Source organism: Scardinius erythrophthalmus (assembly GCF_964197995.2).
Source record: "Scardinius erythrophthalmus genome assembly, chromosome: 4".
In the NCBI taxonomy this organism is placed as follows: Eukaryota; Metazoa; Chordata; class Actinopteri; order Cypriniformes; family Leuciscidae; genus Scardinius; species Scardinius erythrophthalmus.
The window spans coordinates 47200830-47228071 of NC_138224.1; the positions used below are offsets into that span (position 1 = coordinate 47200830).

The 27242-nt window shown below is 39.5% G+C and overlaps 1 protein-coding gene and 1 long non-coding RNA gene across 2 annotated transcripts in view; one reads left to right on the top strand and one right to left on the bottom strand.

The window, feature by feature from the left end:
• Window positions 1–27242, top strand: part of LOC308689647 — a 1235845-nt gene that overhangs the window by 422512 nt on the left and 786091 nt on the right. The gene's annotated exons all lie outside the window — the stretch shown is intronic.
• The window catches only part of LOC308689646 (NACHT, LRR and PYD domains-containing protein 3-like), a gene marked incomplete at its 3' end in the record, with an annotated part of 208992 nt that overhangs the window by 127173 nt on the left and 54577 nt on the right, over window positions 1–27242 (bottom strand). Inside the window, exons 2-6 of the mRNA XM_081363476.1 lie at window positions 9548–9826; window positions 9359–9421; window positions 6973–8785; window positions 6537–6710; window positions 5533–5706 (exon numbers count right to left, since the gene is read on the bottom strand). Of these exons, the coding sequence (XP_081219602.1) occupies window positions 5533–5706; window positions 6537–6710; window positions 6973–8785; window positions 9359–9421; window positions 9548–9806 (2483 nt within the window). The 5' untranslated portion in view covers window positions 9807–9826. The remainder of the gene's footprint in view (window positions 1–5532; window positions 5707–6536; window positions 6711–6972; window positions 8786–9358; window positions 9422–9547; window positions 9827–27242) is intronic.

A 27242-nucleotide genomic window follows, 5' to 3' on the forward strand; every position in this document is an offset into this window, starting at 1 on the left:
TGATCGGTGACTCAGAAGAGTTAATGACATTACATAGCCCAACCTCACTTGCAGGAGTTCATGTGAAGTAGCATTTACTGAAGTGTACTCAAACTCAGCTCCTCGAGGGCCAATGCCCTGCAGAGCTTAGCTCCACCCGAATTAAACATATCTGATCTAGCTAATCAAAGTCATCTGGGGCCTGTTTCAGAAAGGAGGTTAAGTGAAAACTCTGAGTATGTTAACCCTGAAATGAGGGAAACTCTGAGTTTTCTGTTTCAGAATGGGAGGTATATCAGACCTGAGAAAGCAGAGTAAGTCAAGCCCGTTTCTGAAAGAGAGGTAGCTTTTTACTCAGAGTCAGTTACCATGGTAACTTACTCTGTGAACCTAACCTGGTCGGGAGCAGGTTTTCTTCGGTAAATCCAAAGTTTATTTTGGTCTCCTCCCCTTTTTTAAAGAGGAAGTGGTGTTTAAACACCTCATTCATTCTTTCAGTACATTTTTATAAATAAAAATTAATCGTGTATTAATAAATAAAATATTGCTATTTTTACTGCTGCTTTTTATTTTATTTTTTAATAAGATGAAGTCTATATAACTCCTTAACTAGCAACTGAAAATACAGTAGTAGATTAGAGTTACATAGTTTAATTCTGTAGAATTTGTTTAGAACTACATTATGGCATTTACTAAAAATCACTGAACTGTATTCATCTGTGCAACAGAAGTTGATGGACCATCCTCCTGCTGTTCTTCCACACTCTGGGGGACAGGTAAGAATACCCATTTATACTTAGATTTAAACTTAGATTCTATATGTCATGATTCTGCCCTTGTGTCATTGATTTTCTCTAGTCTTGAGGCAGGGTCATGACAGACCCGTGTTTTGTGTGCAAGCACATGGCCTTGTGTTTGGGCCATGTGCTTGTGTTGTCTCGTTACCTTGTCCCGCCCCCTTGTTATCCTCGTTTAGTCATTGCTTTACCCTTGTCACCTGTTTCCCTCATTAGTTTCTCCCTATTTAATCCCCTTGTGTTTGCTGTCCTGTGCTGGTTCATTGTCATTCATTGTATGATACCTACCGTGAATTACCTGTTGAAAGTCTTGTCTAGTAAGAAGAGTTTGATCCTGTCTTTATAGTCTAGTTTATTGTCTGAGTCTAAGTCTAGTGTTGTCAGTCTAAATAGTCTATTCTGTCTTGTTTTGCCCCCTCGTGGGTTTTGTTTTCTGTTTTTTGTCCCAATAAACCTGTAGTGCATACTGTCTGCGATTGGGTTCTACCTGCACCATCATAACAGAATGAACCAGCAAGACCGAACCCAGCAGACATTATGTCCTCTTTTGTCAAGCATAACCCAGATGATCTGAAGGATTGGTGGCACAGGACCATCGCCAACTCTAAGAGGGGCAAACTCCCGATTCCCTCCCAGGGAGAGCTATCATTGAAGGAGTATGCTTGGGTCGCGAATGAGAGGAGGTTTTTCCTGCCTGATGTCCTCCTAAACCGCTACCTCATTGCGGGTCTCAACTCTCCTCCACCCCTGGCTGAACGGGAGAAGCTGGTTGGCCAGTCGTTTGCTGATATGGTGGATTGTTTATCGAGGAGGGAGTCGCGGGGGTCCATCTTGTCTTCACCACCAGTCAAGCTGCCAGTGATTCCGGAGGGTTGTGTCCTAGGTGTTGTTTCCCAGGGGGATCAAGCTGGTCCCACTTCCACTCCCGAGACGTCATCCGGACCCGAAGGTCTTCTCGGCAAGCGAGGGAGACGGACCTCTTGGGAGTCGGCATCAGAGTCCTCTGCGACGGAATCAGCCCTCCTAGAGACTGATCTTCCAAAGCCAGACACAGATCCCGCCATGGTTCCCCAACCACTCACCAGTCCTCCAACGGCATCTGCACCGCGGCCAAGGAAAAAGAAGAGGAAGAAGGGAGTCTCCAATCCTCTGTCTCTGTTTGTTCCAGAGCCCGCTACTGCAAGCGCTGTTCCAGAGCCCGCTACTGAAAGCAATGTCCCAGAGCCCGCTACTGAAAGCAATGTCCCAGAGCCCGCTTCTGCAAGCACTGTCCCAGGCGCTGTCTCAGAGCCCGCTACTGCATGCGCTGTTTCCCAGTCGGCGTTGGGGAGATCCATTCCAGAGACTTGTACCGTGAATGTCGTCTCTGAGTCTTCAGTCATGTCTGCTGAAGAGAAAGCAGCGGCCGATTCCGCTGCAAAGGCTGTGATAGAGTCCGTATCAGCTCGCCAGGAGATGCCAGTCATCATCGCTGCCAGAACCCTGTCCGAATATTTATCCCGTCTTGTCAGAATTCTTGATGTCCCTGTCAGTCCTGTCTTGTCCCCTAACCCTGTGTCCAAGTCTGCTGCAGAGAGTGCTGATCCCAGGCCAGCTGCAGAGAGCGCTGATCCCAGGCCTGCTGCAGAGAGCGCTGATCCCAGGCCAGCTGCAGAGAGAGCTGTTCCCAGGCCAGCTGCAGAGAGTGCTGTACCCAGGTCTGCTGCAGAGATCACTGTACCCAAGTCTGTTGCAGAGAAGGCTGTCTCCATGACTACTGCAGAGAACTTTGTTTCCGAGTCAGCAATGGAGATTGCTGGTTCCGAGTCTGCTTCGGAGAGTGAAGGTTCCAAGTCTGTTTTTGTAAACACGGATTCTGTCCCAGCTTCACAGTCAGCCGCAACGCCTTTCTCCGCTCCCTTGCCACCTGCCACACCCTTTGTCTTCGACCCACTGCCGGCTGCACCGGTCTCCACTGTCACCTGACCTCTGTCTGTTTCCCCGGTCACCCCTGTCATGGCTCAACCTCGGACTGTTTCTCCCAAACCCATTTCCCACTCTACACCACCCAAACCCGCCCAGATCCCTCGTCCTAAGCCCTCGCCCTGTAAACCCAAGCCCACCAGTCCTCCTATTCACCCTGGACAATCCCCTATGAACTCTGTGTTTCCTCCACCTCCCCTGCCTTGTTTGTTGTTTTTGATGTTTAACCCTAATCCAGTTATTGTCTTTTCTTGTTTGCCTTTATTGTTATTTGTCATGTTTTGTTGGTTCGTGTCTGTGTCTCAGTCCGTCATGTCCCGCGTTTGATGTCACCTTGAGGAGCGTCTGGAAGCCGCTCCTTAAGGGGGGGGTTCTGTCATGATTCTGCCCTTGTGTCCTTGATTTTCTCTAGTCTTGAGGCAGGATCATGACAGACCCGTGTTTTGTGTGCAAGCACATGGCCTTGTGTTTGGGCCATGTGCTTGTGTTGTCTCGTTACCTTGTCCCGCCCCCTTGTTATCCTCGTTTAGTCATTGCTTTACCCTTGTCACCTGTTTCCCTCATTAGTTTCTCCCTATTTAATCCCCTTGTGTTTGCTGTCCTGTGCTGGTTTATTGTCATTCATTGTATGATACTTACCGTGAGTTACCTGTTGAAAGTCTTGTCTAGTAAGAAGAGTTTGATCCTGTCTTTATTGTCTAGTTTATTGTCTGAGTCTAAGTCTAGTGTTGTCAGTCTAAATAGTCTATTCTGTCTTGTTTTGCCCCCTCGTGGGTTTTGTTTTCTGTTTTTTGTCCCAATAAACCTTTTGTGTAGTGCATACTGTCTGCGATTGGGTTCTACCTGCACCATCATAACACTATAGGCTACTCCACATAAAAATGTGAAAAAGATCAGAATGTGTACATTGTTTGATGTGTAGACACATAATATTAACATTGCCTCTGTAGGCCTCTCTGTGGGAGCAGAAACTCTTTATCCCCATCGTCCTGTGAAGATGAGCATTCGGTCGAGTACACTTTATAACACTATTTGTCATAATTTCTGGTGTACTGAGAAGGCTACTTACAACTGCCTGGGGTTCTGTTGAGACCGGAGGCTCCAAATATAATTGTTATATATAAATATTGTAAATATTGGTCTACTTATTGCCAATTACTAAATCCCATATCCACCTCAACCACTTGAACAATTCAAGGAGAGACAAGAAACTGCACTTTTAATGTTTTCAAATAAACAATATACAATTGCATGAATTATTCTTGAATTGACCAAAGTGTTTAGAGGGAGAAGGTTACGTTAAAAATATACCTTTTAAAAATGTATGTTAAATATACAGAATTGTTCTATAATCTAATGCAATTACATCAGATTTTACTTTAAATTACAGAAGAATTAAGAGTAATCCCTTTAATTAAATTACAGTATTTAGATTACTTGGTAATTAATTACACCCATCACTGTATAACAGTAATTAAAATGTAAAATCCCCTGAGAAATATGAAGACATCTTTTTGTCTGGCACTGTTGCCATGGTGACTCATAATATCTGCGCTCCATTGATAATGGCTTTTTAAAACTCAGAGTTGATTGAACTACCTCATTTCAGCTGTTCTGAAACCGAAAACTCAGAGTTTCCCATCTCAGGGTAAGTCAACTCAGAGTTCAAGTTTTAACTCAGAGTTGGTTGAACCTCCTTATTGAAACGGGCCCCAGGATTACTAAAAGGTGTTTTGGAGCTGGTTGGATTTAAACTCTGCAGGACAGTGACCCTCCAGGAGCTCAGTTTGAGACCAATGATTTACAGTGAACTGAGACGCTCTGACACACTGAAAACACAGGATCATGAGTTGCTTGTGTGTAAATGAATACAGTGCCACGCTTCACTCTGAAACACAGAGCATGTCAGTGTTAGGTTTATTGACTAGTTTTGGCCACTAGAGGCCCTCATTGGGTTTCATTTCAGTTTCCCACCATCGTATCGCATGTGTTATTTTTCTCACCTGTGCCTCGTTTCCTGTGAATGTATTTAAGTAGCTCTGTTCTTCTGTTTTTTTTGCTTAGTGTTTGATATGTTGACACCAACCTCTCCAGTCTTTGATAAATGCCTCCTGTGAATTTATTTGCTCTATGTGATTTTCTGACATTTGCTTTTGTTGTCCTCATATTTTCTCTTTGACATTTTTAGATGTTTTTAATTGACCTTTTTGGGAAACACTCACCCTCTTGGCTTTTTGTGTTGACCCCTTGGAACAACTGGAGTTACAGTTTTGGAATAACTTTATCATTAGCCTTCTACATTCAGCCCTCACAGCCTAGCTCTAACCTGGGTCCTTATAGTCAGAATGTATTTGTATGAATACAGCCATATCCTGTTCTCTCAACAATGCATTGTTAGTATTAAAAAAAAAACAGCCAACTGATAAGTTTCAGTTAATCGCCATTTGGTGTGTGGTGTTAATTTTGAACCCTGGCTGAGATACTAACTGTGTCCTGTGCACAGCCACTAGATGGCGCTGCTAGCTTTTTCAGTGCTGTCAGAAGCATATCATGCATGATATAGAAGCATTTTACAGTTTTAGTAACTGTTGCAAATTCAATCTTCATACAGTCCATTCCCTTCCCCTCACCCCAAACAATACTGTTATTTAAATTATGCAGTACATGTGGGTCATACATCTGTATAAATATGGAAAAATATCACTTTCCTGTAAATGTTTTGTCTCTTGGGGGTTACCTTGCTTATTGGTCAGCCTCTGATTATAGCATAGTTAATTATTTTAAAACCATTCACCTTAGTATCTCCAGCTGACAGTTTGGACTCTTCAGTCCATCAGAAAGAAGCTTCACTCCAGAATCCTGCAGGTCACTGTTACTCAGGTCCAGCTCTATCAGAAAGGATTTTGAGGATTGTAGAGCTGATGATAAACTCTCACAGGACTGAGCTGTGAGATTACAGCTGTGTAGCCTGTGTAGAGAACAAAACAAAGAGCAGTATTAATGCTTATTAGCATTTATAATCTGGAGCTTGAAAAAAACTTTAACTGTAGTGAATTAGGCACAGCTAAAACAATTTTCTCTTCATAAAACATCAAAGCAGCATTTATTTCACACACATTACTTTTATTCATTTTTCTGAACTGTCTAGGCCTGCAAGATGTTTTTAATTGACCTTTTTGGGAAACACTCACCCTCTTGGCTTTTTGTGTTGACCCTTTGGAACAACTGGAGTTACAGTTTTGGAATAACTTTATCATTAGCCTTCTACATTCAGCCCTCACAGCCTAGCTATAATCTTGGTCCTTACAGTCAGAATGTATATTTTTATGAATACAACCATATCCTGTTCTCCCAACAACATATTATTAGTATTAATTGAAAAAAAAAAATCCCAGCCAACTGATAAGTAACTGTTTCAGTTAATCGCTATTTGGTGTGTGGTGTTAATTTTGAACCCTGGCTGTGATGCTAACTGTGTCTTGTGCACAGCCACTAGATGGCGCTGCTAGCTTGTTCAGTGCTGTCAGAAGCATATCATGCATGATATAGAAGCATTTTACAGTTTTAGTAACTGTTGCAAATTCAATTTTCATTCAGTCCATTCCCTTCCCCTCACCCCAAACAATATTTTTCTTAAATTTATGCAGTCATTGTGGGTCATATGTCTGTATAAACATGGCAAAATATCACATTCCTGCAAATGTTTTGTCTCTTGTGGTGCTAAGCGGCTGCTTACCACCCTTATTGGTTAAGTCAGCCTCTGATTATAGCATAGTTAATTATTTTAAAACCATTCACCTCAGTGTCTCCAGCTGACAGTTTGGGCTCTTCAGTCCATCAGAAAGAAACTTCACTCCAGAATCCTGCAGGTCATTGTTACTCAGGTCCAGCTCTCTCAGAAAGGAGTTTGAGGATTGTAGAGCTGATGATAAACACTCACAGGACTGAGCTGTGAGATTACAGCTGTGTAGCCTGTGTAGAGAACAAAACAAAGAGCAGTAATGCTTATTAGCGTTTATAATCTGGAACTTGAAAAAAACTTTAACTGTAGTGAATTAAGCCAAGCTAAAACAATTATCTCTTCATAAAACATCAAACCAGCATTTATTTTCACACACATTACTTTTATTATTTTTTTCTGAACTGTTTAGGCCAGCAAGTCACCCATTTAAAAAATGAAGGCAATTACAAAAGACTAACAGTGTTTATAAATTAATGTAAAGGAGACTCTTACAGTGCTCTTCTGGTGTTTTTGATCACCGGCAGCAGTCTCACCAGTGCTTCATTAGATCTTCTGTATTTCTGCAGTTCAAACATCTCCTGAGTCTCTTCTGACATCAGGAGCACAAACACCAGACCAGACCATTGAGCAGTGGAGAGATTCTGTGCTGAAAATTTCCCTGAGCTCAGATTCTTCTGGATTTCCTCCACAAAGTTATCTTTCAGTTCACTCAGACAGTGGAAGAGATTGATGGTCCTTTCTACCGATTCCTCCTTCTCTATTTTCTTTTTGATATAGTCAACAGTGTTTTTCATGTCCCCTGTTTTCTGTTCCAGTCCTGGCAGTAGTCCCTTCAGATCACTCTGATTGGATTCCAGTGAGAGACCCAGGAGGAACCGAAGGAAAAGGTCCAGGTGTCCGTTCTCACTCTGTAAAGCCTTCTTGATTGCAGCCTTATGAAGCTGAAACTGTGGCTTTTGGAACAGTTTCCATGTCAGTTTTTCTCTCCAGGATTGAAGAAATAGGTCAGCTTTCTCATCTTTGCCCATCATAAACACATAAAGAGCAGCAAGGAATTCCTGTACACTGAGATGTACGAAGCTGTAAATGTTTCTTGCTGCTACCTTTTCCTCCTGAAACATTCGAGTGCATAACCCAGAGTACAAGGACCCTTCACTGACAGCTAGGCCACATTTCTCAAGATCTTCTTTGTAGAAAATCAGGTTTCCTTTCTCCAGCTGTTGAAAGGCCAGTTTCCCAAGCTTCAGAATAATCTGATCAAAAGACACTGCATTGGAATTAGGTTCGGGCTCATCCCAGTATTTTTCTTCCATCTGTTTCTTCTGAGAAATTAAGAAGCTTGTGTACATCCCTGTGAGAGTTGTGGGAGTTTTGTCATTGCTCTCTCGACCAAGTAGAGGCTGAAGAACAATAAGAGAGATCCAGCAGAAGACAGGAATATGGCACATGATGTACAGACTCCTAGATTTCTTGATGTGACTGATGAGGTGTCCAGCAACCTCAGGACTGCTGTTTTTGATGAAGTATTGCTCTTTCTGCTCATCATTAAATCCTCGCACCTCTGTCACTTGATCAATGTAGTTTCGGGAAATCAGACTGGCTGCTGCTGGTCTGGATGTGATCCAGATGAGAGCAGAGGGAACCAGATGTCTCTTGATAAGGTTTATTATTATCTTACTCACTGTTGTTTTTTCATTTACATTTGTAAATGTGTCATCTTCTTTAAAGTTCAAAGTAAAGCGACATTCATCCAGCCCATCAAAGATGAACATAACTTTACCATCACCTTGAGGAAGAGAGGGCAATTCTTCAGGACTACTAAAGAAGTATTTGTTGAGCAGTCCCATGAGACTGTACTTTTCTTTATTCAAATTCAGTCTACGGAATGGAAGTGGAAATATGAAGGTTATATCCTGATTTTCTGTTCGTTTAGCCCAGTCAAAGATGAATTTATTGACAGAGACAGTTTTTCCCACTCCTGCGATCCCCGTTGTCAGCACTTTTCTGTTTCGTCGACCCGTGTCACACTGGACTTTAAACATGTCATTACACTCGATTGGCTTTTCCTTATCAGTCAATCGGTTGTGATTTGATTCGATCTGTATCACTTCATGGTCGTTAACTCTTCCTCCAGTCTCATTCCCCACCACATATAAATCAGTGTAGATGTCGCTCAGGTATTTCCGATGACCCGTCTCTGAATTACCAACCAATATCTGCTCATAGTCCTGTTTTAATTTGTACTTCAGTCTGAGGCTGGTCTTTGTGTAATCATGAAGAGTAGCTTGACTTTCTGCAGTTGAGCCTTTAAGAAAAAGGAGAAAATACAGCAAAAAGTAAGTGACTGTGTTTTTCATAAATTCCTGCTTCTACTATATTCAAATGAATCACACTCTTACTGCAATAGTGTTTACATGCACATCTTACACTGATTATGCTGAAGTTGACAACACAAATAATGGAAATGCCTTGATTAAAACTTGAATGCAATTGGAATTGGATTTATCGCATTCTCACTATTGGACTCAGACCAACTTAAAGGAATAGTTCTCACCCTCAAATTGTTTCAAACCTGTATTAATGTATTTTTTCCTACTATGGAAGTCAATGGGGTCCATCAACTGTCAAATTATTGATTCATTTGGTTAGTAGCCATGTAATAAGCTCCGCTTCGCGTCGGGCTCCCGATCAGCCTATTGGGGTTGTATTCACTATAACAACTGCCTCGCTCTACATTATCCCTTACGTAAAAAATGACTAGACAGTTTCTTCAAATAAATGTACTTATATAAGATCTTCTGCTGTTCTTCTTGGCCCCGTAATTGTGTGCTGCTGTTATATTTTCTCTTTTTTCCATGTACAGACAGGGATTATTTACCCCTGATCTCTTCTGAATGAGCTCTATCAGCTGCAGACGTCTTCATATTATCTTCAGCCTGACCTGTGTGTGTGAGAGAGAGAGAGGATCACTCACTGGGAAACATAAGTCACACAAACACATAGCAGAGCAAACCATTACATTGGTAAACAACCAATCACATTACTGTCAGAGTGAATTAAATGTTACTTTGCTTGTGATTGTTCTCCAGCTGATCAGACAGATTATTCTGGTTCATCTTCTTCAGAATCTTCACTGTGATCTTCACAGCTTCTTCTGGTCCAAAACATGCTACCATCTTATCCACTGTGTCTAAGATATCTGCTTTCTCCATGTCATTCTTTGTTATACACTCATAATCCTTCTGTAGGTGCCACTTAAATGTCTTTTGTTCAGCTTCTACCAGTTCATTCAGTGAGTTTAACAGCAGCTCTTTAACAGACGCCATCGTCCTTCACAGATTCACAGCTGCAGGATAAAAAGAAAAAGATCTGAATTAGTTTTACTCTTAACCCTCTGGGGTCTGAGGGGTTTTCTGGGCCCTGGAGGTGTTCTGACATGCTCTGACATTTGTGCTTTTTTCAGTTATTTATAAACATGATAATGGCAAAGGTGTAAATTCACTCTATATAGCACAAACAGGGCAACCATAATATGTGCTCAATATGCATGTATATGTTTGAATTTTTAAGAGAATAATGTTTATGCGTGGTTATTGAAAAAAATAAAAATGAAAGTTGCTGAAATAAGATCACAAAACTCATACTAAATATGCGTCAACAAGACTCTTGTCTAATGAATGTTGTCGCTTCGAGTTCTGGCTTCAAAATGATGTGAAAATCATCCTGCCTAATCGTTCAAATAAAACAATACATTGATTTAAATTGAGTAAGACAGGTTTTGCTTGGAAAGCCAATATGCGAGGGGGGCGTGAAGGAGGAGTGGTTTACACCTGTGGGTCCCACCCACTCTGCACAATGAGCCATTCATTCAGGTGTGACACTGACTGAGCCACAATGCAAGGACAAAAGATATATTTAGAATAGGGGTGGGCGGTATGGCCAAAATTCTGTTTCACGGTATGACTAATTTTATTTCACGGTAACGATATATTTCACGATATAGTTATTTATATCTGTAGTTATTCTCGAAAAATCGACAAAAAGGGTTTTGTATAATAAATAAACCCAAATACTTTAGAAATGAGAAGTACTTCACTTTGTTTGATTTTTCTTTTTCTTTTATTTGGTAAATTATTTCTTTGGTAAACTATTTTTAATAGCTAAATATAGTAAACAAAACACTCTCATCAACTTTTAGATGAACTTCTCCCAACTGATTGATATTAAATACAACTCATATAGGTGCAATTCAACTTCAAATAAAGTGTTACTAAATAATTTTTCAGTCTCATGATATTGCTTTACTTCATCAATCTAATATCTGAATATTTTATATTGAACTATTCTATTCATAATAAATTAGGTAGTATATTAATAGTAGATACTAGTTATGTTAAAATGTTTTCCCGGTACATTTTTGCCATGTCTGCTTTTAAAGGGCTTGTTGTGCTCTTTTTGTGATATCTGGCAACCTGTCACCTAAAGCTTTAATCAAGAGAGGTTCAGAAGTGTCAAGTTCATCAAGTTCAGAAGTGCTTAGGAGAACAGCAGTCTAAAACCGAACAGCAGCTACTGTTAGTGTTGACTAAGTAGTGTAAATTATACACATCTTAACTTAACTGCGCCATTATTTACCATAGCTCGGTGAACAGAACACCGACACAACGCGCTCCCTCTCAGTGCGTGTGCACGCACGCGTCTTTTGCATCAGTAAAATGCGATCGGTTAATTTGAGTGACAAGTTGTAATCACGCATTGAATTGAAGCAAGATTTTATCAACTGGTTCAGTGTTGTTTGGAGTTAGATATATATAACTCGCGCTGCATATTTCGTAATTTTTGCCTCAGATACAGGATTATACATTTGCTTTAAGAAGCAGTTTGTACATTACCATGGGCTGGCAACCGTTTGTGTGTCATACTGAATGCGAGTTTCGTGTTTAAAAAGTAACTATACATAAGAGACAGAAAGATAACTATACATTATTTAAGGTTATTTCTATTCGTTACGATATTGATATATATCGAAATACCTACAGTAGTATTTTTTTTAAATATTTTTTTTTTATTCCTCACAGCGCTGCGAGATGGTGTAAACAACAGGTGTAAAAATTCATACACAGAAACGCCATTTAAATTTAAACTGTCTTTTTGCGAGCTGTGGTAAACAGCGCGCATCTCTGTGGCTGCCGTTCATTCATTCACAGAAACGCGATTCAATTGAGAAGGAAAAAAAACTTACTACAGTATTCCTCAGCTCAGTCGGATCCTTGGTCCTCGAAATACTCGCACTTCTGAGGTAGATTTTCCATTATTATTATTCCTCACAGCGCTGCGAGATGGTGTAAACAAGTAGGCTACAATGATCTGATTAAACTTGTGTTTTCTCGAGCTGATATGGTTCACAGGTTTGCGTGGATTGCCTCAGTCATTTGCGTTTGAATAGCAGCGCTCTCCGTGGGCGAAGTCACATTAAAAATAATTAGTTGAGATGAGAACGACTGACATCTCGCTCTTTTCTTACAGATTACATGAACTGAGAATATTTGTTTTTTATATAAATTACTTCATTTAAAAGAAGAGAATTCAAGCTTCATGCCTGTGTGTCTGTATGCCTGTTTGACTGAGTATTCGCTGAGTTATTGTTCATTTTCGGACGCGTTTCAGAATGGACTACACTGACAGAGAGAAGGCAGAACTCGCTTCGTGTTTATTTTTCTTTATTTGGCAAAAAGCACAACACTTTGTTTTTATTGTGAGTATACACAAAAATAATACACATTTAACAGAATCGATTGATGTATGAAACTTGTTTGTAATATCAAAGTCAACAGAGCAAAATTAATCTCGTTTGAACTGATAAAAAAAAAAGCGAGCCTATCGCGCCGGCGCGATTGTCGACCTCAGGGGGTTAACATGTTGACCTAAGGGCTCAGATGTTATATGGATTATGAAATTAAGCTGTGATCGGATCAGGACTCTCATTCAAACTCATCTGTTAAAGTTTGTATCAGTGATTTCAGGCCCCCCCTCCCCCTTTTTGTGATTCGGGGGGGGGACCTGAAATCACTGATACAACCTTTAAAGGGGTCCTATAATGCTCCTTTTTGCATGGCATCTATCTGAAACAGGCTAGCAATGAGTACCCTAGCAACCATCCAGAATACCTTAGCAACAAAATAGCAACACCCTAATGTCCACCCAGAGTACCCTAGCAACCATCCTAAGAAACCGCATAGTAACACCCTAAAATCAATCTATCTATCTGTCTTGTCTGTTTTTCTGATAGACTGTATTGCCTTCAAAAACTTCAAACTTTAAGCATTTAAAACATGTTCAAACTTTCTGGTCAGGCTTTCTCAAACCAACTTCAAAGTTTGTCTCGATTTAGTTTTTAAATCTAGTTCATCTCTTCATCCTGTTTTTGTCTCGATGTAGTTTTTAAATCTAGTTAATCTCTTCATCCTGTTTTTGTCTCTTTAAATGCAAATTAGCTGCTGCTATCAAGCTGCCATTATCAAGAAAAAAACAATGGTAAATTATTGCTTCACGACATTGTCCTGTGATGTTAAAAACCTTGAAATTGAGACATTCTCTCATCTCTAACTCATGAAGACAAACATCCCTTCAACCCACACAATCATGAGATTAAACAACAATAGCAAGCACTGCAGGAGCAGGGAAATAAGTAATATAAAATTTAATAACTGACAATGACAAATAAATAATAATAATGACAATGATAAAATTAATAAATTATGTAAATTAAATAATAATATGAACTAATAAATCAAATGACAACTACATAAATTTATATTAAATTAAATATAAAAGGAAAGAAAATAAAACAGCGGTTATTGAAAACCCTTAGATCCTTCATTCCTCCTCTTAATCGTATGAAAACACTGGATTACATAGACTGATAAATGCAAGCACTGATCATGATCAAAACATACTCTGAAAAGCTTGTGTGATCAGGCCGTACTCTTCCTTCTACATGCTCTTTAACAGAACAGGTCTTCTCTGTCGTACCGTATACCAGCGTCAGTTGAGAGTGTGTGTCAGACGTAAGATGAAAGCCTTACAACAGTCGAGTGTCTCACAAAACAAACCAATGAACAAGAGTCTGACGAGGAACACTCCTGAAACTGTAACTAATAAAGGTGCTTTCACATGATTCCACAGTGGCCCTGTGATGAAGAGATGCAGTTATGATATCGTCACCTGGTCCGTGTGACAGAAACACATGAGCGCAAAGCAAAAAAAATGTTTGTAATTGTTTTGTAATTTAGGGTATTTAAGCCAGACCTCCTCAGCCTTTAGGAGAGAAGGGGTCAGTGAGTTAAGCTGAAGTTGCGTTTGTGCTGTTTAAAGCTTTGAAGCTTTAAAGCTTGACTTTGTAAAGTACAAAAAGTGTGTGCTGAGTTAAAGGGAAGCCTGAGTGTTCTTTCTCTACGAAGCTCCCCCTAGCTCCCCCTAGTGTCTGGTAGTAAATGCTTTCAAACACACTGTTGTAAAAGCGAACTGTTGTCCCTCCCCCCTCGCCACGAGCAAACCAGCTGAGCAGAGGAACCTGCTATTTCAAAACCAGTTATGTCTACTGAGGTAAGTAAAGTAATATTTTCTTTCCAACTGATGGCGAGTTTTTTTTTTTTATTATTGTGTTGTCATGCATACTAGTATTTTTACCGGGAACGAACGATATGAACGAGGCGAACTACTGCTTTCGTGGTTTTTTTTTTTTGGGAGAGTGGGCAATGAGCATAAAAAATATTAGAGATGCACCGATTGATCGGCTGGTGACCGGAATTGGCTGATTTTTACGTGATCGGCCATGACCGGCGACCGGCCGGTCATTCTGACATATGCCGATTTTATGCCGGTCAAATGCACCTTAGGGCGCCGCATGATTAACATCGCGCAACATCAGCATCACATGTGCACAGGGAACGCACATTTAGAAGCCTCGTGAATTACGGCCGTTTCACACGCAATTGTCAGCGCCGCGTGAGCAGTGCGTCTTTTTTTTTCGGTGTGCATGTTAATCAATGAGTGCATTCACACCGGCAGCAGGAGCAGCACGTGAGCGTCAAGCAGGAGCGTCGCGTGAGCAGCAGTGAAGCGCGGGTTTTCCGCGCGGGCCTATTTTTGCTGCTTTGCTCACGCTCACTTAAAGGGTTACTTCAGGATTTAGCATTAAGCTTTGTATTAGTAGAAAACCTGTAGTATTTTCGAATTACCATGCTTTCCACCCTCATATCCCCCTGAGGCAAGAGATTTATGTATTTTTTGTCTGGAAAAAATCCTCCGATGACGCAAAAATCGTCATTTTGCGTCATCGGAGGATTTTCTGGACAGAGGCTAAAGACTACAGCCAGTAGATGGCGTTGTTCCGCATGTTTTCAGGCCGCCCATAGAGGATGGGATCTCACTCACAGAATGTACACAGTGTCAGCCTCTTTCTTTGGAAGCTAAGCTAGCAGGCTCTTGTTCTGTGGAGAAAGCTGAATAGTAGGAGAAAGCTGAGTAAGTAACCATCCTCCTTTTCCCGGACTTGTCCGGCGGGCGAGATCGTTCAAAATGTCCGGGATTCAGCTTTTGCTTTCTGCGGTCGCCATTCATTGTTTACATGCACACCTTTCAATCTAACTGAATTCATTCCGATTGGTGAATTTGAATGTAGTGTTTACATGAACGCTAAACAAGTGATCGGTTGATGTGCGTTTTACCATTGCTAAGAAAAATTCCCGCTCCTCCGTGAGAGATGGGAGACCCGGCGCGTCTCAGTAATGACTCCACCGGCCTCGCGCCGTTCTCCCGCGGCCGTCAGCCTCGTCCTGCTCGCCACAGTAAACATGATGAATGGCGACTGTAGAACGCAAAAGCCGAATCCCGGACATTTTGGATGATCTCTAAATCCCTCGCAAACTCATCACGTAGGCTAGCTTTGTTGTTTACAACTGCGAACTCTTACCGGTAGGCGTGGCCTCCTAAGGCAGCGAAGCAAGTGCATTCTGCGAGTTGTTGTCTTTCATCCACATAAGCCAAAAATACATTTTCTGGCTTTTCTCAGTCTAGAAAGCTCCAAATTAAAAAATTTCTTCACATTTCTTCTATTTAAATGACCTATTTTCATCTTCCCAGAGGTGAAGTATCCCTTTAAAGTGAAAGCACACTTTTGATGGACAAACTAAAAATGAATTCACACAAAAAGTGCTCAAAATGCACAGAATAAGTATGTCTAGTGTGTTTTAACAAGAACTCCAGTATGCCAGAAAAGAAAACGAAGACCCATTTAAACTTGTTTTCATTATTCAGTTTTGGTTGCAAGTATGGTTATGATTATAAATAAAGTAAGTATATATATATATATATACATATATATATATATATATATATATATATATATATATATATATATATATATATATATATATATATATATTACTGCCATTACCTGTTTTCATACAGAAGTTTAGTTTGCTAAATATATAAAACAATTTTAGTTGGATATTGGATATGAAAAGAAGGAAATGTTCTTCCATAACACTGCACTTTAGATGTGAGTCAATTTCCCACACCAGGAGTAATTTATATAGTTCTATTTTATAGCGATTATCTGTTCAAAAAATGATCTATGTAATATGAAAAATGTTCTATTAAAGAAAGGTAGAAAATAAATATTTTGGTGCTGTAAAGTGGTTAAAAAAAATGAAATCGGAATCGGTTAAATCGGTATCGGCAGGTCAAACTCGATGAAAAATTGGAAATCGGAATCGGCCTAGAAAATTGTAATCGGTGCATCTCTAAAAAAATATATTTATCGGAGGCTAATATTTGTCTAAAGTTATATTAGCAAGGTCTATAAGTTCATCTGGTAGAATGACGGTTTACCTTTGCTTGTCTAAGAAAACATCAGAACGTTTTTTCTAGCTCGATCATGATATGTGCAACATGTTTATTGCCTATTATCAGACGCGTTGACTTAGTGACATAAAATAAAAGTGTAGGCCATCGTAATTCAACTCATATCTGTAAAGTGGGATGCTTGCCGTAAACTGATCCTGCTTCTCGCAAGAGTCGCGATGTCTGAGACTTTGTGAGACTGAAGGACGTGGGTAGGATACAACGAACTTGCAAGCGGGATATTCTTCCTACAGGTAGTAGGGGCGGGCGAGAGAGTCTTCATTCGCCCTGTAATGAGTCATTTAACCATATACCGACTTACGCAGATGATTAATTAACACGAAAACGTTGCCTGGTGTCCCTTTAAGTATTTGTAACTATTCTATTTTCTTTTTCAATTTGTTTGATTTTCTTTATCCGTATTCAAAGACTTGTAATTATTACCCCAATTATTACTATTTGCAGAGGTGAAAAGTAACAAATTACATTTACTCGCGTTACTGTAATTGAGTATTTTTTGCACTTTTTTAAAATATGTAATTTTACTTTTACTTAATTATGTTTTGTTTTAAGTATTGTAATTCGCTTGGTCCCTAAAGGCATATGTTATGACAGGCCTCAATATTGATCCGAACAATGCGTCCCACTCAGAGTTTAGCTAAATTGTGCACTGCTCTTCCAGTGTTGTCTGGGATATATGAACATGTAACAGTTGTATGTTCCTCCCTGGGAGGCTAACAGAATATCAAGAGCCCTCGCTTTAGTAAAACAAGCTTCCTCATTACATGCACTTCTTCTGCAATGTCCGCAACAGAACTAAGTGAGTTTTGCTGTGTCCTCAAACACCAAAGGTGGACTCATGTAGTGTCTGTACTTCATTCTATACATTGATCATATTTTCAGTTTCAGAGATTCAATTCTCAATCTGTGTCAGGATTAAAAGATGTTTCACATAATCCTCTCCTCTGACATTACTCACATCGCCAGTAATAGAAGCCAAATAGCATCCTTAAAATCCCTTACAAAGGAATAGATAAGCTTTGTTACCACAAACAATGTGTGTGTTATTAGTTTTGATTTCTCACTGTTAGAAGAGTTTTGTCACATCTGGAAAATTCACACATCTGGCTTAGACTTGCTCACTACATTCTTCCCTTCAAGGCACCAGGAAGAATTCACTTATTCCCTCCAGATTTCACATTAAGACAAACTGATATCTATAATCAGTACTGTTGTATGCAGTCAAATGCCATGAACTATAATGTTAATGAGAATAATTTCAGTAGTGACATACACTGCTCGTGAACAGCAGTTTGTTGTGCCAGGAATAATCAGCCACATTATATACACATCTGTAATAGGGCTGTCAATCGATTAAAAATTTTAATCAATTAATCGCATGATTGTCATGAGTTAACTTGTGATTAATCGCAAATTTTTTATTTGTTCTAAATGTACCTTAAATTTATACTTTTCAAGTTTGTAATACTCTAATCAACGTGAGCATGGATAAATATGGATGCTTTATGCAAATGTATGTTTATTATTGAAACCATATCAACATAGAGCATGAAGACGAGACATGTTTCAAAGGTCATAGATGTTTTTCAAAGAACTTGTTCATGTCTATTAGACACATGTAGAGAGAACAAAGAAATGCCAGGTTCCCATTACTTCTCTTTCTTTGCACTGAGCAATTAACACAACAGGGCAGCTCTTCTGAAAATGCTAAATGTACATTTATTATTTATTATTAGGCTACATTATAGTTTGTCTCTCTCTGTGCCCATTTTGATGAAGCTAAATTCTCGATAAAACTGTTTTCATTGGTATATTTTACTGTTTCTGTTGTCAAACAACGGAATGAATATGAAATGGTGACTGAAACGCGACCCATTAAGACATAACCAGCTCTCCCTTCCAAGATGTTAATCTGCACAAAAATCCTGATAATCGAGCCGTCGTCTGATGAAATCAAATACACATAAGATAAACACAATATCTGTTTTGCGATTTCGCCTATACTTGCATGTAAAATTAGAGAAGCAACATCATACAGTGAGGAAAATAAGTATTTGAACACCCTGCTATTTTGCAAGTTCTCCCACTTAGAAATCATGGAGGGGTCTGAAATTGTCATCGTAGGTGCATGTCCACTGTGAGAGACATAATCAAAAAAAAAAAAAAATCCAGAAATCACAATGTATGATTTTTTAACTATTTATTTGTATGATACAGCTGCAAATAAGTATTTGAACACCTGAGAAAATCAATGTTAATATTTGGTACAGTAGCCTCTGTTTGCAATTAGAGAGGTCAAACGTTTCCTGTAGTTTTTCACCAGGTTTGCACACACTGCAGAAGGGATTTTGGCCCACTCCTCCACACAGATCTTCTCTAGATCAGTCAGGTTTCTGGGCTGTCGCTTAGAAACACAGAGTTTGAGCTCCCTCCAAAGATTCTCTATTGGGATTAGGTCTGGAGACTGGCTAGGCCACGCCAGAACCTTGATATGCTTCTTACAGAGCCACTCCTTGGTTATCCTGGCTGTGTGCTTTGGGTCATTGTCATGTTGGAAGACCCAGCCTCGACCTAATACAGTGCAGTCGCCCTGTCCCATGTGCAGAAAAACACCCCCAAAGCATGATGCTACCACCCCCATGCTTCACAGTAGGGATGGTGTTCTTGGGATGGTACTCATCATTCTTCTTCCTCCAAACACGTTTAGTGGAATTATGACCAAAAAGTTCTATTTTGGTCTCATCTGACCACATGACTTTCTCCCATGACTCCTCTGGATCATCCAAATGGTCATTGGCAAACTTAAGACGGGCCTTGACGTGCTGGTTAAAGCAGGAGAACCTTCCGTGCCATGCATGATTTCAAACCATGACGTCTTAGTGTATTACCAACAGTAACCTTGGAAACGGTGGTCCCAGCTCTTTTCAGGTCATTGACCAGCTCCTCCCGTGTAGTTCTGGGCTGATTTCTCACCTTCCATTTTCTAATGATTGCTCCAACAACAGTGGACCTTTTTTCACCAAGCTGCTTGGCAATTTCCCCGTAGCCCTTTCCAGCCTTGTGGAGGTGTACAATTTTGTCTCTAGTGTCTTTGGACAGCTCTTTGGTCTTGGCCATGTTAGTAGTTGGATTCTTACTGATTGTATGGGGTGGACAGGTGTCTTTATGCAGCTAACGACCTCAAACAGGTGCATCTAATTTAGGATAATAAATGGAGTGGAGGTGGACATTTTAAAGGCAGACTAACAGGTCTTTGAGGGTCAGAATTCTAGCTGATAGACAGGTGTTCAAATACTTATTTGCAGCTGTATCATACAAATAAATAGTTAAAAAATCATATATTGTGATTTCTGGATTTTTTTTTTTAGATTATGTCTCTCACAGTGGACATGCACCTACGATGACAATTTCAGACCCCTCCATGATTTCCAAGTGGGAGAACTTTCAAAATAGCAGGGTGTTCAAATACTTATTTTCCTAACTGTATCTGTGTTTAACTGAATTAAAGCGCTGCTCCTCTCTCCAGCGCGAGACGCAGAGAGAGAGCGACAGAGAGAGAGAGAGGCGCGCGCGAGTACTGGGAGAGCAGTACCGGTAGATTCTCAGAAACTAAATAAGGTTTGGGCGCTTTGTTGAAGGGAAAAAATCGCTAAATGGGTCTGCAATGTCGCTAAGTTGGCAACACTGTGTATCTTCATTTCTCCAACTAGGTTTTGGGCCACGGGTCAAACAGAAAATACGCGCTGCGTTAATCGTGCGTTAAAAAAATAGTGCCATTAATATGATTTTGCGTTAACGCGTTATTAACGCGCTAACTTTGACAGCCCTAATCTGTAAGCATTTGATTTTGTCAATGGTTCAAAATTGCATTTAGCACAAGTTTCACCCAAAAGTCATTGTGAAAATCTATTTCTTTTTACCTCATAATCTCTGTTTTTAATTTTTCCCTTTTACACTTTTGCCATTTGTTGTCTCAACATTAAGGCAGTCTATGCTATAGTACTGTTACTCTAAACGAGTTATCTGACAGGTTTATCATTTTCATACTAGAAATAGTTAATTTCTTTGATGATGCATCATACTACGGTAGTTAAGCAGTGAGTAATGTTGTTGTACAGGAAACATAGTTTAGATTGTTGAATGGCAGGGCTGTCCTTCACCAAATTACACAAACATCTCATTAAAATGTCTACAAAACTATAAAACTGATCTGAGATCAGGTAAAAACCATAAACACAGGTTTACTGGGATCGACCCCAACAGCGAACCTTTGAAATTTAGAAACATTTGGAAACAGTTGTGACGTAACAAAGCCTTTTTTTTACCGAATTTACGTGACGAAAGCGCCATCACTAGTGAAGACAAACATCTGACTGAACAAGATCCAAACTGGAGTAGGATCTCGGTGCTCTTTGATGTGGGATAGTTCAACTCGCAAAAATCATATAAGGCCAAGGCACTCGAGAATTTAGAAAAAAAAAAAGGCTTTTTTCATGGCTATAACATTTTTATAAGCATTCATATATCCGCACAGCAAGTGTGTGTGAGGATCGCATGCCAAGCCCATACAGAGGAGTGAGAGGAGTTAGTTTCAACCACAGAAGAATGTGAATGCAATCTAGCATAGTTTCCACTGATGCATATGTTAACTGAAGTATTCTCTCTAAGGAATGAGGATTGTGTAGCATGAGATATACATTGAATTTTAAACATGAACATGTTTCTCTACCTTGTAAAAATAATGTAAGTTACTGGTCAGCATATAAATGCCCAACCTTTGTGTATTGACGAATGAAGACCATTTCTCCAGTGAATTGTTTTTCTCTGATATGTCTTGACATATAATGATAAATAAGAGATCTCATGGCATCTCATATGGTGTTCGCTTCTACAAAAATTAGTCATTAACTTCAATGTTACACACTGTAGTGTCACCAAATTCAGTTTACACATCAATGGTTTGTGGCAAGACATGTGTGGCAATACCCATTTCCATTTTTTGAGACGTCCTTCAACTTTTTCTAAAACATTGTCCCAATTTTTCTAAAACTTTTTCCCAGTACACACAAAAGTATCATCTCCAAGATAAACACCAAGATATTTAAACCCACCCTTGTTCCAAATTAACCCGGCAGGTAAAACAAGTTTTCTACTTAACTCATCACTGATTGTTACAGCTTCACTTTTCCACCCAGTTCATTTTAGCAGAGGACAATACACCAAAAACATTAATATTTTCTACAAGGGTGTCAATGTCTTCTTGTTTTTTGACAATGACAACAACATTATCGGCAAAAGCAGATCATTTAAAAAACTGTTTCACATCCAGGAGGGTTTACACCGAAAAGAGATTGTCTTAATTTGTGCAGAAGAGGCTCTATGGCCAAGGAGTACAGCATACCAGATAATGAACATCCTTGTCTGACCCCCCATGCACTTTAAAAGGAGCACTTAAACCACTGTTGATCTTTAAAATATTCTCAATGTCACTATACAAGACTCGGATCATGTTTATAAGGCCAGAGTTGAACCCAAATGCATCTAATGTTTGCCACAAATACTGGTGTTCGACTCTGTCAAAGGCCTTTTCTTGATAAACTGAAATCAGGCAAATTTCAAAACCCAATGAATTGGAGAGGACCAAAACATCATGAATTAAAATGATAGTCAGATATCAACCTATTGGGTATACAATATGTCTGCTCAACATGAATAATATGCAACTTTTTTCAGTCTCATTGCAACCACCTTTGACAAAAGTTTGTAGTCAACTGTCAGTTCTTGATCTCTTGTAAATCCCCTTTTTTGGGGAGAAGAGTGAGGATTGCTCTCCTGCAGCTCAATGGTAAGTGTCCTTTACTTAAACTGTCTCTGAGAACAAGCAACAAATCTTAGCCAATCACAGGCCAGAAAACTTTATAAACGTCCACAGGAAGGCCATCAATGCCTGGAGCTTTAGCGCTTTCTAAACTCTCACAATTTGGACCACATTAAGTTTTGTTTTGAATAAAGCCTTTCTTTAAAGTGAATTTCGTTTGGTATAAATTGTATCTTAATTTTAAACAATGTTTCATCAATCAATTGCCTGGATTTAATAAATAAGAAGCAAATATATCACGCACAGATGCCAATGGCACATGTCATTATGCTTATTGGCACATCCGGTCTTCATTGGCATGTGCCAGTGGATAGTGGCATGTATTGACATTATCGCGACACACTGACACTGATATAACACCTGACTGACACAGAGTCACAGAACATGTCACCGTATGTTGTGAACTTGTGACACCTCCAGTAGTGACTGACAGATGAATCGACGTCTATACTTACGTAATTGTGACACAAAATCCTAAATAAATAGCCTAATTTTGGGATATTTTATATATCAATTAAATGCATTACAGTCAGTAATATTTTTTTTCAAATGTGTTATTTGTGTCATGTCTGTTTTTGATTGGCATGTGCTACTGAATGTTTTGTAATACCAGTGCTACCTTATGTTGTTTATCTCGCAAAGTCACAAACTGCCCAACATAAGCCCAAGTATATTAACGATGAGTAGTATGAAAAAGCCTCAAAACTAGGGGTGTCCCTGACTATGGATTTTCATAGTCGAATCAGAATTGTCATGTCTTGCCTATAGTCGACTAATAGTCGAATCATGTGTATGGGGGTGGGAGCGGGGCTTAACATTTCAAAGCCGCGATGTACAGAAAATCACACAAAGATATAGAAGAAATGTATAAAAACATTGATTTTAAATCAATAAAATACATTTTTAAATGACTAAAATCATTTATTGATTTTGGATCAATAAAACTAAGAAATAACATAAATAACCCCAGAAAGGCCACACTGCAGACAGGATTTGCATTTCACATGCAAATCAAATTAAATCGGCTAAATTACCGGCTGTGCGAGCAGGCTCTAAGTACAGCACAACATCGATGCACCGAAAAAATAAACAATTAATTTACTAAATTAAATTAGAACAATATACCTTTCTAATAAATAAAAATACAAAACAAAATAAATCAGAATCAACCCAGATAGCATGTATAATCGGCCCGAGCTCGGCTGCCCCGCGGCGCCTGCGGCTCAGACTCGGCATCGGCGTGTGTTAACCGGCCCGCAGCTCGCTCTGGCACATGCATTTTTGTTACGGCTGTAAGCACTGGGCCGATTCATGTTCACCGTAACTGGTAACTCGGCTCTGCTGTATGATCTGGACCACTTCTGGAAATGACTCGGCTTAGGTTAAATCAAGGATGGTTTTAATGTAGCAATAATTAACATAAAAATTATTTTAAAATTGACGTAAATTCCTGACTGTATCTTAGGATGTTATACTCGTCGAATGTCGTTGTCCAAAACAAAATATCTGCGGTAAATAATAATAATAATAGAGTCATTTTGCACAGAGCAATTTTTAATATTTATAACCATAGCAAAAATATTTAGTTGTCATGAAGATTCTTTACGTGTATTTTAAAAATGCATGGCCGCTTGACATCACTCGCACAGTCATGGTGATTGCAGTCGCGCATCGGCTGAGTAGTTGGGTAGTCTAAAATTAACACCGAGTCTAAAATTCATTTTACTGGCTATTTCAAATGTTTACCAGCAGTGACGGTTAAACTCTGGGCGCTCGGCTCAGATGCGTTTACCGGTATGAAGCCGATTTCAACAGTTGCTGCAGCGAGCGTCAGCACGCAAGACGTGTGCACAACTTTCGGTGAGATAAAACTCAACGCCTGACTTAAAATCATCCCTTTTCGATCATGCGTCATTACAGTGAACTTGAGGTAAGTTGTGTTCAATTTCCTTAAAAAGCATCAACATTTCACGCCGAGCATATCAATCGAGTTACGTCGACCTACATATTTCGAACTGTTGCTGATTAAATGTTGATTATTATCGATCCGTTTAAACTTTGTTCATGTTCATTTGACAGTGCTTCCCTAGATGAAACGAAAAAGAAAGAATTCAGAACTCGAATTCTATTAATTAGGACAACAATATATATAAAAAAATTCTGAGTAAAGTAGTGCAAATGGGGGTAATATGAAAGCTTTTATGGCGCGAACGAAGCTAACATTGACTAACGTTAGCTGCGCTGTTTTTGCGCTAGCAGCTCATATTTTCGTTCTGCTAGTTAGCAAAGAATTAGTTGCTAGGCTAGACACCATTTTATTGAATGCAATTTACGTGAATAATATTTACGAGCACAGTCTTTGATCTGTGGAAGAAAATAAAGTGGAACAAATGTTAGCTGGCTTAAGGCCAATTCCGCACAGACAAACGCCAACAAACACGTTTTGTCCTAAAGTATGTGCACATTTTGATCCTGTAAGAAAATATTTATTTTACTTATATAGAGGAATGATGTGGGATTTTGGTCTGCTGAAAGCTGGGTCATGTCTGTTGCTGAGTGAGATCGGGACTTATGAAAATGAACTGAGGACCCTTATAACGGTAGAGGAGCAGCTGCGCCTGCGCCGGCGACCTCACAGTTGCTGGGGATTATGATTACGCTGACACGTTGCTCCTGGTTTTACAGGTATGATACAACATATGTTCATGCTGCAAATATTTTGTGTATTAATGTTCTGGGTTGTGAAGATCTATGTGCAGACCGTCCGCCATTTTGTGAACGCTGTGTATGACGTCGTGAAGTGCATTTAATGGCCTTTTGCACAGGGGCCTGTAACAGATGCACTCTCGACATTTAACAATATAAAACGAGAAGAAAGTCGTGTCTGAAAGCAGCAATCTTTTACTTGTATTGCTAAAATGAACGAATATCTCGTGTTTTTCCATGGGTGCTTGAGTTTGTCGGTGTCGGTTGGGGCAGTGTGAACATGACGCTTATTTTTCATAACATTCTGAATACAACGGCCAACTTTTGTTGGTGACTTTTTTTTGTTGGTGTTTGCTGGCGTTTGTCTGCGGTGTGAATTGGCCTCTAGTTGTACTTTTATGGCGCAAACTGAAATCGCACTTTATAGCTAACATCAACATTACCTTTGGCTAAATGCGGTCTGTACAGACAGGTTTGAAAAGTTTATTAGCTACCCTAGGGCTGGGCGATATGACTGAAAACTGTATCATGATGTAAGCGTTTCATATCAGTCGATAATATTGATATTTTTTATGACCTATTTAAAATAAGGACCAGGAGAAAAATATATTACATTCAACATTTTTATTTTAAACTTAACCTTCCTCTGATTATAATCCCCTCAGTTATAAAGGCAGAAATGTCAACACAACCATGGAAAGCAACACCATGGAAGACACAAAAAACAGGTCTTCTCGGGAGGCTGTGCCTACAGGTAGGAATTCTACAAAGTGATCTCTCTCGGTTTACTCTGATCTACGTACAATGTTTTGCTACTAATCTGTTATGCCTGCTTTTTCTTGTGTCTTACAGCAATTGCTAAGGAGATCCTCATCCAGCTTGATTCTATCAGACAGCAGCAGTTGCTCATCCTGATGCAGCTCCTACAAATCTCCAGCAGTTCCAGACTTCATGCCAGACCCAACACATTTTGGGCTCCTACTTTCAACTATTGAGGATCTACAATGTTTGGAGGAGATGTTAAAGAATCCAGAGGAGAAGAAGAATTTGGTGAGTTAAGTTATGCATTAATCAGATCATTCCTAAAAGTCAGTCCCCACTCTCACTCATGCTATATTCCTTAAATAACTAATGAGGTACATGTCTTTGTTTCAGACTGTTCTCCTTGGAATGGTCGGAGGCATGACTCTTAAAGACACTGTGGGGCGGGTCCTGAAAAGAGCAATGAACACTTCGCTGGCGAGACACACATTATAAGTGTGGTTCTGGGTGAGTGTCAGTGCTGGATAACTGCACTGTGGTGACATCCCATGGCTCTACAGTGCAACCTATTTATTTATTTATTTATTTACTGGCTGTGACAGTGACAAAGTATTTAGGAGCACCAGTGCGACTGACCTGATCAGGTTCTATGGGTGCACCCTCCATTGAAACTAGAGCTGCAACGATTCCTCGATTAACCCTCTGAGGTCGACAAACGCGCCGGCGCGTTTTGCTGGATTTTCTCCACATTGTAGCACTATAAACTTAAATTTCTCCGTCATTTATGGTCATACAGAAAAAAGAAATATAAAAAAAGAATCTGTGGTATTTCTACTTTTGTATGTGTCCACTTCCAATCAAATCAAAACATTGTGCTTTTGTAAAATAAAGAAAATAAACAGGTTGTGCGTTCTGCCTCTGAACTTTTTTTTCTTGAGCACGTCTATAAACTGAAACAAAACTCAGCGAATACTTGTCACACATTTATGAGCCATACACCTTTATAAACATTTAAGTGTGTACTTTTAAATGATCGGATTCAAAACGAAAACAAATATTCTCTGTTTAAGTAATTTGTATAAAACCAACAAGATGTCCAGCTTCTCAAACGCTTCCTAATTATTTTTAATTCGGCCACGCCCACTCGCGCAAAAGATATTCACATGCAAATCTCCACATGGAACGCGATCACGCTCATTACCTCAACAACAAAACACTTCACTTCACTTTTCGTCGAGTTTGAAAGACTTGCCTGAGCTTACATTGGATTTACATCAGAAGAAGAAGAACGATATTTGAAGACAAGAAAGATAAGGTAAGAAATTCTTACATATTAGTTTGCTATTGTTGCATAAATTTCACAATGCAGTTGAACTGTTGCTAGATATATGGTGAATATTATAATATTTAGACCCGTGTTTACTGTTACTGTGTTTGTGGATATCTGCTCATACGTAGATATGTATATGGTAGGCCTAACCATAATGTT